The sequence below is a fragment of the Chionomys nivalis genome, chromosome 7, assembly GCF_950005125.1.
Source record: "Chionomys nivalis chromosome 7, mChiNiv1.1, whole genome shotgun sequence".
NCBI lineage: Eukaryota > Metazoa > Chordata > Mammalia > Rodentia > Cricetidae > Chionomys > Chionomys nivalis.
In genome coordinates, this window is record NC_080092.1 from 58,032,304 (window position 1) to 58,044,712 (window position 12,409).

A 12,409-nucleotide genomic window follows, 5' to 3' on the forward strand; every position below is an offset into this window, starting at 1 on the left:
CTCAGGATTTTCACCTCGGATTTCCTCTACGGTGGCTTAGCCTGCGCGCCCCACCTCAGAACCTCAGAAAATGGTTGTCTTCCAGGAGAAAGGACTAGAGGCTCCCCCGCTTCAGGTCCCTTTACCCGTCTGGCTTCCCCGGTCCCTTTCCCATTCTCGCCTCACGCCCCTCTGCAGGGGCCCAGCGGGAAGGAACGGGGAGACCACAGGCCTCGAGAGCCGACCCGGGAGGAGGGGGACAGCGGCCCGAGGCGCGGCGCGCGCAGTCGGTTCGCTTCCGGCAACTCAAGGGTTACGCCGTCGCGGCGGCGCGCGCCGAGGGGAGAGGCGGTTGCTGACAGGTGGCGCCTGCGCACTGGGAGCGCTCATTGTGCCCCGCAGCTGCCGAACCGCCCGCCTGCCCGCCCGCCGCCCGTTCGGCGCGTCAGTCGGCGAGAGTCCGGTGGTGGGTGCGGAGCCCGGGGCCGTTCCCGCGGCCTCCTCTGCCTCCTCGTCCCCCTCGTTCCTACCCCGCACCCTCCGCCTCTGCCCCCCATCCCGGCTCCGTCACCCTCCCGCCCCCCTACACTCGGGACGAGAATGCCCTGCCCGGGACAACCTAGCAGCGCCTAGATGGCTTTGGTCACGGTCCAGCGGTCGCCCACCCCCAGCACCACCTCCAGCCCCTGCGCCTCGGTGAGTCCCTCCAGGCGGCAGCTCCTCGCTTCTGTCACTGCGGCTCCGCTTTGCCTCAGCGGGTCCCGCCGAACGCCACTGCGCACGCGCCGCGCTGCTTCCCAGGCCTTGGCACCGGGACTGCAGCGAACCCCCCACACCCTCATCCTACCGGCGAGCAGCAGCGACGGCCAGATGTTGGGTTTCTGGCCCGCATCATCCGGAGCACCCAGCCCCTCACAGCGCTGGCTCGGAAATCTCCCGTAGCATGCTTCCCATGGCTTGAGCACTTCCTTTCGGCTATGAGTCATTCTTGCTTTTCACCCTCCCCCTGCTCTCACCCTCTGTTGCTCTGTTGCAGGGAGGGGAACGGTGGGCTCCGACATTACCCCGGACCCACACCCATATCCCTTACTTACACCATTTTAGGGACCAGATCATTCACTGCGCATCCTTCTTCCGTCTCACCGTGTGTCCCTTTTCACCAGTCTCTGGCGTCTCTCTTGTGCTCTGTGCAGTTCTGGCTTCATTGGGCTGCTCAATAGTAGTTACTCCCTGGTTTCTTCCTCCCTTCAAAGATGGCATTGGTCTCCCCTGCCTCTTGGACTTTTACCTTTCTCAGTCAGGTCCCAAAGCATCCGGTACTGCTCGATGACCAGGGCCAATTCCTTTCCATCTCACAGACACTTACGCCTTATGTTCATTGCTCGTGATGGTTCCTGCTCTAGGGTTGTGCTTGGATGGTTCATGACTTCAGATGCTTGTGTCGCTAAAGGAAGGTTTTCTTTCCAGAAGGAAAATACCCAGCAACCAGCTTTTTTTGCCACTGGGCTTCTCTTTGCCTCAATCCCCACCCCAACACCTTTACAGCTCTATTCTTAGAATTCATTTTTGAGAATACCTGCTAACCTGCCTATTGCACCCGTGTGGTAAAGAAAAAAAATAGGCTCCTAGATGAAAATATGAACAATTAGAGAAGCTCTTTCCTATAGAATTGTATGTTTTGACGTTGGATTTAGTAGTGTCAAGGTGCAAAGAGGCATTCAGTGAGCACTATGACCTTCCACTGTGTAAAAGAAAGTTGTGTCGTTAATATTTGTTAACTGAGATGTGAGGTTTGGTATCTTGAAAGCATGTTGCCTTGTGATTTCAGTATGGTTTCCTGAATTTCAAAATTTTCTTGCATGTAGTGGTGGTTCCTTCCTTTGCATTTTTAAGTGACTAAGTTGACAGCTCTACCCTGTTCACGAAATTACTCTATTTTAGATGTTAATTTACCTTGAGTTGTTCCAGGATACAAAACTGAGCTCTTTGGATAGAACATTAGAGAGGCAAATTTCCATTGTTTTAGGGGAGAAGTTTGTAGCAATAAAGTACACTGTTTTGCAAAATAGTTAAGCATACATTGCTAGAAGTATCAAGCAGAGGCTGGGGGCCTTTTGCCAGACAGCTGATATAAGGAATTCCTGCAGTGAGGGTGAGAAAGAGGTTCCAAAGCTTTACGATTCTGTGATTGCACTTCAGAGCTGATAAGATGTTTTAGGGTCTGCTAGAAACAAATACCAGAGGGGTAGAAATGTAGTATTTTCATGAGTAGATTTTTCACTTTATGGTAGATATTTCAAAATTTATAACGTATCTTTAGGCCACCTTAATTCACTCCGCTGGTAACTCCCCTGGTTTTTGTTGTTGTCAGGCTACCTAATTCAGACTATGGAAGCAATCAAGAGTGACCATTATAGATACTAAGTCATATCAGCAGATACATACATATGAAGAAGACCCAGTATTGTAATAGTATTTTCTCTGGGCATTGTTGAAAACATTTTATGTTATAATAACATTTATTTTATTTATTTATTTTTTTTTTTGGTTTTTCGAGACAGGGTTTCTCTGTGATTTTGGAGCCTGTCCTGGAACTAGCTCTTGTAGACCAGGCTGGACTTGAACTCACAGAGATTCGCCTGCCTCTGCCTCCCGAGTGCTGGGATTAAAGGCGTGCGCCACCAACGCCCGGCTTATAATAACATTTATTAAACCATGGTCATACTAATTGTCTTGAAGTAAGTGAGTAATATACAGTATAACCACATCTCTTTGACATGCTTCATTGGTCAAAGCTTGGGATACTTTAGAATCTTGAAGAATGTTAATAGTCCTTTTTGTCATAGGCAATTAAAATTGGTCATATAAATACTATGGTATTTATTGTAATAAATATTGAGTGGTAAACTCAGTTGTTAAGCTCAACTACAGATATTTCTGTATCCCCTGGTCTGATGATTTCAGTTGTTTATATTTGGCCCTGTGTGTAAAGAACTCCTGGCACTGGTGTGTGTGAGTAACAATCGGCATTGTTAGCATGACGGACAAGCCAGTTATCTTTCCCTTTAAATTGTCTTCCTATTTGACTTCATCCAAAGCTGTGCTCAGCTCAGTTGTCTTGTGGTCCTTGTATTCCAGTATTTGGCTGCTGTCTGACCTGCATATAATTTGCTGTTTTATCTCTTGCTGAATGAATAGGTTAGTTGACTCGTTTTAAAAGTGAGGAGTGCAAAAGGAAGTTAGAACAATTTAATCTTTTGATTACTTTAAAGCATTCTTAATACTTTTTCACTGAGTATGATGGACATTTTAATACTGTCAGATCTTCAATATTTTCTTTTTTATTAAGCATAAAGCAAACTTAGTTACTGTAGTGATTAGTCTTCAACTTGACTGTGAAAATGTGTCCAGAGAGGTTTACAGAGGAGGGAAGATCCACCCTAAATGTGAGCGGCACCATCCCATGGGGTGGGTACTGGTCTGTAAAGAAGGAAAGGTCCAACAGAGCCCCAGCACTCCCCTTTCTCTGTTTTCTGCTACCATGCCTTCTCTTCCCTGCCACAAATTGTACTTGTAAACCATGACCCAAAACAAACACTTCCTCCTTAAGTTGCTTCTTTTTAGGTGTTTGGTCACAGAATCAAGAAAAGCAACCTAATACAATCACCTACTATGTATGAGTGACCATTACAGATACTAAGTCATAAAAGACATTCACCTGTCTATCAGATGATGTAATCTGGATAACAGGGCTAGTAGAAGACAAATAATGGGGTGGGAGAATAGAGATGGTGAGGGCAATAGTTCTGTATATACACGGACCATTTTGCAATGGCCATAAGTATCATCTGAGTTCAGATTGATATAAGTTCACTAATAGCAAGTATTAATTAGAAAACCAACAACTTATTTCTCTTGGGTTTTCATCTGTACCAGGCATCATGCTAAATACTTTACATACATGACTTAATTCATTTAAGGCAAGGGGTGTTTAAGGAATGTGTCCTGTGCCACTCAGCCAGTGACTGGGATCATAATTCTAATCCAGATGTGCCTAGCCGTTGAAGGGAATATTGAAGTGATGATGATGAAGTACATCACAGTAGGTGTCTCTGAAACTAGTTATTGAAACATAATTTGAATTTCTAAAAGCCAGGATTGAAGATAAGAGTAAGGTGTCTTAGGTGGAGAAAAGCTATATTTTCTACATTTAAAGTCAGAAAAGCACATGGCATTAAGTGAAAGGATTAAGTAGGTCAGTGTGAGGATTTGTTTGGACAACAAGAGATAAAAGTAAGAGTTAGCCAAGGCTGTAGAGGGACTGCTGAGCCAGGTATTTGGGGCTAATAAAAAAGGGAATAGAAAGTTCTCCAAATTTTGAGCAAATGTGATCACAGTAGTGTTTTAAGAAAACTGATCTAGAGGCTTTGGGCCAGAGGGATTTTAGGAAAGACAAGAGAGGCCATGAGTTAAGGCTATTGTTGAGGTCTGATCTGGGATTTTGAAATGTTTATGGAAGAGACAGATGTCAAAGATTATGAGGAAGACTGACTCTATATAGAGATAGAGAAATCAGAGATCTCAACTTTTGGAATATATTGTTCTTCCTAGAAAATAAATAGTTCTTTGGGGGGGGGCATTGAAACAAGGTTTCTCTGTGTAGCCCTAACTGTCCTGGAACTAGCTCTGTAGATCAGGCTGGCCTCGAACTCAAAGAGATTTGCCTGACTTTGCCTCCCAAGTTCTGGGATTAAAGGTGTGCACTATCATCACCCAGCCAAATGTCTCTTAATTAATAGGGGCAATTTAAGAATTCTTGGGCCAGGCTGGAAAGATGACTCAGCAGTTAAGAGCACTGTCTGCTTTCCCAGAGGTCCTAAGTTCAATTCCCAGCAACCACATGGTGGCTCACAACCATCTATAATGGGATCTGATGCCCTCTTCTGGCCTGCAGGCACACATGATGACAGAGTGCTCACATGCAAAAAATTATTCCTGGTCCTCATCTCTATTCATGTTGTATTAAGAGAAACAGGACTTGTAGCTTGTCTGGGATAACAGTTGCTAATTGAGTAAAGGATCAAGCCTTGAGATATAATATACAGTCTTTGGGGATTCATTTATGCTGCAACATCATCTAATTCTGTACAAATCAGTTTGAAATGATGCTCTTATTTGGAGTTTATTAGCTCTTTACACAGAATTCTTATAAGTTAGATATTTAGCTTCCTTTCTTTTAGAGGATCACCAACAGCAAAGTAGAAATGGAAGTTAGCAGGTACTGGAAAACACGGAGTGGGAGAAGGAGAGACGAGAGATCCTTCCATAAGGCTGGAAAATGAAAACTGGTGATTTCATGGCAGGAGAAGCTGAAACAAGTGACTGGCAAAAGGTGGTGGAGGCTTGGGGTAGGGCAAGTTGGGTTTTGTATGTCTGTATTTCTGGCACTTAAGGAGCAGTGGCAGGAAGACTGTGAGTTAGGGACCAGTTTGAATTAATAGTGAGTGCCTGACTAGTCTGGGCTACACAGGGAGACATTTCAGAAAGAGGTAAGCAATAGAGGGAAGAATTTAGCATTTCTTTGTGTTTAATGTATCCTTCTCAGGCCTACTACTCTCATAATTTATAGTTCATAATTATGACCATGAATCATCATAAGAAGGCATAATCTTATTTGGTCTTGATTTGAACAATAAAGATTGAGTATGGTTTATTTGATAGTTGTTCATCCAAGTTTCACCAAAGTTTTAATGCACATACTTTAGCATTGCAGTGTGATGTGTGCTTGTCATCCCTGCTACTCAACAGGCCAAGGGATAAGTGTGTGAGTTTAAAGACAGCGTGACAGATATTGTAAGACTATCATCAAGGGCAAAGAAAACGTATGATTGGGGAATTCATAATTCATTCACAAACATAGTTCTTTTTTAAAGTTTTTTTTTTTTTTTAATGAATGTGCTATATAACCCCAGGATGGTAAATGACTCAGTTACAACCTTACAATGATTATTCTTTAAAATAAGTGACCCTTGTTTACCTCAGACTAAGTAAGCAATTGAAGGATTTTGAGACAGTCACTGAAAGCAGTGAGTGACTAGAAAAGCTTCAGAACTGATGTAGGGATTCTTTAAACCTGATGTTCTTCATGAATATTATCCCCTGTAGGTTACTGGCGTTTGCCAGTGCAATAGTTGCCCTCATCGCTTCTTCCTGAAGCTGCTTACCGTGCTGCCTCTGAAAGAAGCAGTGAGCCCTTGTATCCTGGGAATGGCCTGTAGCGTCTGTGGATCCTGGGACAGGGCTGGAGTGTCCCAGTTGCAAAAGCCCGCTGCAGTTGACTGTAGCTGCACTTGTGACCCTGTTCCAGATGTCAGAACAAGAGACTTGTTGGGATTAGTTGATTCTTACAGGCAATTTTTCAGGTGGGGACTGACAGAGTCCTGTTAAAATACCACTTTTTCCTTCAAGACACATACAATGCTCATTCCACCAACATGGGTGGAGTGGTAGGATGAAGATGGATTTCAGCACCTCGTCTTCTGTCACCTGTGCTCATGACCTCCCCTTACCTTTCACCTTTGGCCCCATGGGGACTCCAGTTTTATTTCTTTGAAAATATTTAAACATTTATTTGTTGTGTGTAGGTATGCATATGTACACTCATGTGACACAGCTTACACGTGGAAGTCAGAGTCAGTTCTCTCCTTTTAGCATGTGGATTATAAGACTTGAACTCAAGTCACCACACTTGGCAGCAAGTATCTTTACTGACTGAACTATCTTGTTGGCCCCCATATCTTATATCTTAATAATGTCAGATAAAAGAGATGTTATGAATTACTTATACACATTCAGATATGGCCACATTTTCCTTCCTCAACAGAGGAAGCAAAACTGAGACATACAAACTTGGTTTCTGTGAAGTATAAATATTTAAAGTGACACTGTTGAAGGTTTTGAAGACAGCCTTACAAACTTGCACACACTTAAATAGCACATGGCATTATATAAAATGTAGAAATGCAAAAAAGTATAGACAAGAAAATCAAAAGCATGTGTCATCATTGTATGAGCTCTCTCTCTGAGTGAGTACTGTGTTACCTCAGCTGGCCTCAAATTTGTGACCTTTTTGATTTAGTGTCCCCAGTGATTTATATTTTGTAAGCAGAAAGGCTACTGTATATATAATCTTGTCTTAAATATTTTTAAAATTTGGTTTATATCACAGATTATTGTCCTGTCAAGAATGGCTATATTGTGAAGCTATATTGTGACTCATTCTGATTATTGTTGGTGGGATTCTTGCTTTCCACATCCTTTTTATCTACAATGAATTACTTTATAGTGAACATTATTGTGCATAGATATTTGAATGCATCTGGAACATTTATTAAGATTTCAAGACATGCAATTATTGGAACACAGGGTATAAATACTCTTCAGACCACTATTACATATTTATTTATGCTTTGTGAAAAGGTTACTCCAATTAACATTTATTCCACCAGCATCATTGAAGAATTCTCATTTCTCCTAATTGTATTAATACGGAACAATCTCATTTCAATTTTAATAATTACTGGTTAGAGGGACGTAGTAGTATTACTCTCGTAGTTGGTTGATTGTGTGTTTTATATCAGGTAAGCTAAGCATCTTCAGGTACTCCTAGCTCAGTTGGTAGAAGTCTTGCCTAGTTTACAGAGCCGTGGTTTCTGTTTGCAGCCCCACATAATATCAGCTATGGTAGCATAAGCCTGAAATCCCAGTTTTACATGAGACCCTATCTGTCTCCCACTTCCCCCCCCAAAACAGATAAATAAATGAAATATGAAGTATAACTTACAAATTCAGAAATACGTCTGCTTAAATAAATTTACAATTCAGTGATTATTAATAAAGTTACAGAATTGTACAACCCTCACTTCAGTCCTGTATTTCCTGTTTTTTGAACAACTTTTTTGTTCTTTTAGATTTGCGTACACTCTTGCTGTGTTAGGACTGTTAATGATTAGTTCTATTTATTATGAAGTATTTGCTTTTTAACCCAGTTTTTTTTTTACTCTTAGAATAAAGTCTATAATTGAAAGTTTGGCTGTAAGATCCTGAATGAGTCAGTCCTGCTAGCCTCTCAAGCCTCATCTCCCCACTCGCTGCATTGCACACTGCTCACAGTTAAGCTCACAGGCTGTGCTCCCTTTGGTCTTTAGGCTTTGGCACACGCTTTACCTGGAACACCTTTCCTTCACTCTTCACTGAACTAATTCCTACTCATCCTTCAGGTCTCAGCTTAAATGTCACTTCTGGGAAGCTTCCCTGACTCCACCCCCAGACAATGGTAGGTGTTCCTTCTATGCACACCCTGTACTTAATCATGGTGGCTCTTATCAGTCTCCTGTACTTCATTATCTGGTTGTTTATCTACCTAACTTTTAAGCCTGGACGTGGGTCCATTGGCTTATTTTTATATGATCAGACACATTTGACACAGAGATCAGTGAGTGGATCCATGACATAGTTACACTTAGCATGTTTTCCATTTTAAGAGTAGAAAGATGTCCCAGAAGCCCATGACTACTTTCAGTTTAGATACTTGCTGCCAAATTGTCTCCCAGAAAGGTTGACTCCTTGTTTACAATCACTATATAAAAATATTTCACTGTACCTTCATCAGCGCTAAGTAACCTCCTTAAGGTCCATTTTGTTTATTATAAAATAACTATTGCTTATTGAACACTTATTATACCCAGTATCTTTACACCTACTAGGCAAGCACTTTACCATTGAACTACCATCTAACCTTCTGTGGTGAGTATCTTACCTGCATTGCTATAATTTCACATCACTCCTGTAGGGAGCAGAGAGGAGGAAAGGATCGTGTTAGGGACCGAGGGATTTGGTGCAGTGGTGTGTTCCTCCAGTCCCAGTGCTGGGAAGGCTGAGACCAATAGGCTGGTTTCAGGGGCTTGCTGGCCAACCATTCTAGCTGCATCCTTGAGCTCTAGATTTAATGGCTCAGTGAAACCTTGTCTCAAAAAATAATGTTGAGAGTGATTGAGAAGACACTCGACCGCGACTTTTGGCCTCCATATGTGCTCCCACACATGTGAACTCATTCCAGATCGACTCAGGTGCCAGAAAAACCCGGAGGAAGAGAAAACCTGCCTATGATACTCAAAAGTGCTCTCAGGTTCCTCATCCTTTTCCTCTGTTTTAAGTGAGAAGATTCAGCTTCTAGGTTATGTGCAGTCTGAACATTACACTGTGCACCATTGCTGCTTAGGTAGCATGAGTGGATATCATTCCTGGTTCCAGAGACTTAGGACTTCACTGTAGTTTTACTAAAGCCTGCTGACTACTGACTATAACAGTGTCTGTATTGTAGATTTTTCAGTGTTTGTATCCTTTTTGCATTTATTATTCATTTATGGAGAGAGGGGACATTGCCTTGGGTGTGGAAGTTACAGGACACCTGTATTTACTTGAGTCAGAGGGCGTCTATTTATGCTACTGGTGGTCTAGCAGTTAGCTAGTTCCTGAACTGAGTAAAGAGACTCATGTTAAATAAATAAAATATTGTAATATTAAATATTTAACCCTGGAAGACAGAAAGAAGTCAGTAGCAAGTACTTTTCAGTTGAGCCTTAAATGAGAAAAATGACATTTATAAAACAGTGGGAACTAATCAGCAAACAAAGGGTTAGGAATGAGTAGCAGAAGGGAGGGAAGCATGGACTTAAGCCAGTGGGCTAGAAATGATGTGTGCTGAGAACTTGTAAGCAGGAGAGTACCTAGTACCATGTCATCTGCAGCAAATGGGGGTAGAGAAGTAAAGAGAATTTCTTATTCATTGTAACATCTGTAATCTTGCTTTTATCTTGATTACAGTGTATGTGTGTGTTCCTGGCGTCCCCTTAAAGTGCCTTTGTTTTTAATTTGTTTCACTAACTGTAGCCTTGAACTTGCTTTATAGCTGAGACTGGCCTTGATTTTTTGATTCTCCTTCTCTAACCTCCTGAGTGCTGGGATTACTAGTACATGCCACTATGCCCTGCTTAAAGTGATTGTTAAAATTTTATGGTTATTAACAAGAAATAGTGAAATATAGCTATTGATCTAAGAATGTAGCTCAGTGGTTAGGACTTGACTAGAATACACAAAGTTCAATCCCCAGCATTAGAATTGAAAGAGAAGTGAAACATCTTAGCAGTAGCGGTCACATTCTAGGTATTTGCTTTGTAGTACACACTGGGTTTAAACAGGCATTACAACACTATTTCATGCAGCATTACGTTACTATTGTTCCCATTTTACAGATAAAACTGATTCTTAGGCAGATATCAAGTCCAGCTGAAGTGACAGAGTGGGAATTAGACTTTGGTTGCCACAGAGAGCAACTACTAGACCAGGTTACCTTGTTGTCAGAATTAGTTTGAGTTTAGGTGATGTTTGATTTCTTCCACTTTTATTTTCTTTTTTACCTTTAAAATTTTTATTTGATCTGTACAAGTGTTTTACCTGTTTGTTTATGTATCATGTGAGTGCCTGGTGTCTGTGGAGGCCAGAAGAGGGTGATTCCCTGGGTCTGGAGTTTTACAGATGATTGTGTGTTGGTGGAGACTGCTCGTTTTTTCCTGGCCGCTCAGACCCAAATAATCACACAGAAACTGTATTAATTACAACACTGCTTGGCCAATAACTTAAGCATATTCCTGGCTAACTCTTATATCATAAATTAACCCGTTTCTATTAATCTGTGTATTGCCATGTGGCTGTAGTCTACTGGTAAGGTTCTGTTCGGCGTCTGTCTCCTGTGACAGGCTACATGGCATCTCTTTTATTTGGCCTACTCTCTCCCCCTCTATCTGCTTGGAATTCCCACCTTGCCATACTCTGAGCTACAGTAGGTCCAAATAAGCTTCTTTATTAACCAGTGGTATTCACAACATACAGAGGGGATGTGGCTACTAGAAATTATACCTAGGTCCTCTGGAAGAACAGTAAGTGCACAACACTGAACCATCTCTCCAGCCCCATTTCTAACAGTTTTAATCATTTAGTTTTTACCTTTGTCTTGCCATGGTTTGAGTTGCTACAGTTTATGTTATTTTCCTGCTGATGCCTTGGTACTTAAGAATCTTTTCCTTTCCTCCTTCCTTTTCTCCCTCTCTCCTTCCATCTCTTCCCCTCCCTCCCTCCCTCTCTCCTCCTCCCCTCCCTCCCTCCTTTGTTTTTGAGATAGGGTCTCACTATGTAGCCCTGACTGTCCCAAAACTCACTATGTAGACCAGGCTGTCCTGTAATCCATAGAGATCCACCTGCCTTTACCCCTCCAGCACTGGGATTAAAGGCATGTGCTACCACACCCAGCCTAGCAGAGGTTTCTTAGAGACGTCTCATAGATTGTGGGATGATATAAGAGATCACTGGAATTTACGAGTCCAGTAGAGACATGTGTGATCAGAACCGAGTATCGCTGAGTATAGACTGAGGAGGAGAGGCACAAACTAGGTGTGTGTAGTGGAAGGAGACTTCGGGGAATGCGGAACAAAGACACAGGAGCGAAATGCCTGCAGTTAGCAAATTGAAGGATTATGTACATGTCTATGTACATGTGTGTACACAAATGTGTGTATACTTTTAGGTTTTACTGTCTTCCAGCTGCTTTCACAATTAGATGTCAGTTTTTTTTTCTACCAGGTGATCATCAAAAGATATTAAAATCTAAGACACAGTTGCCATGGACATTAAAGCTTCTATCTTTGGAAAACGTGTATTTATTATCCTTCCCCTCACTACTTCTTGTTTCTGTTCTTTCTCCCACTTAGAGAAAATGAGAAAACTCAGAAGTATATTTTTAATGCTGCAGATATATAGGAGAATATATGATGTTACATTTATTGAAGTTAAAAGAAGGTATCTCCATACAGCTTGTTGAAACAATGATTCTATTGGTGCTTCAGACACTTGAAGTAACATCAAAGCGTCTGGAGCCATGGCCTAGCAGCTATTCCAGAGGATCTGAGTTAGGTTCGCAGCAGTCATGTTGAGCTGCTTATAAATCACCTGTAACTCCAATACCAGACGATCCTTCTTATACCGCACCCCACACACCTCTGATTAAAAACAAAATAAAAAACAAAAAATCAAGAATTTTGGAGTGCTTTTTCTTCAATTAAGATATTTTCTGGGGCTGGAGATGGAGACAACAAATCATGTGGTAAAATAGAACAGAAATAAAGACACTGGATGATTTCATGGGTCTAAATATATATCTTTGTACAAGGAAACAATAGGTTGAGAAGGGTGAACTGTCTAAATTGAGCCATGACAAGCAACTCTTCTTAGAAGATGCATTTCCAAAGCTGCTGAATGAAGTCATATGTAATATAACAAGAGATCTTTGGTTCAGGCTTTGGTTGAGTGACTCATT

The 12,409-nt window shown here is 41.9% G+C and overlaps 1 protein-coding gene across 1 annotated transcript in view; it reads left to right on the top strand.

Annotated features, from left to right (window-relative positions):
- Positions 1–445: 445 nt before the first annotated feature.
- Positions 446–12,409, top strand: part of Ssh2 (slingshot protein phosphatase 2) — a 238,147-nt gene continuing 226,183 nt past the window's right edge. The window contains exon 1 of the mRNA XM_057774283.1: positions 446–675. Within this exon, the coding sequence (XP_057630266.1) occupies positions 613–675 (63 nt within the window). The 5' untranslated portion in view covers positions 446–612. The remainder of the gene's footprint in view (positions 676–12,409) is intronic.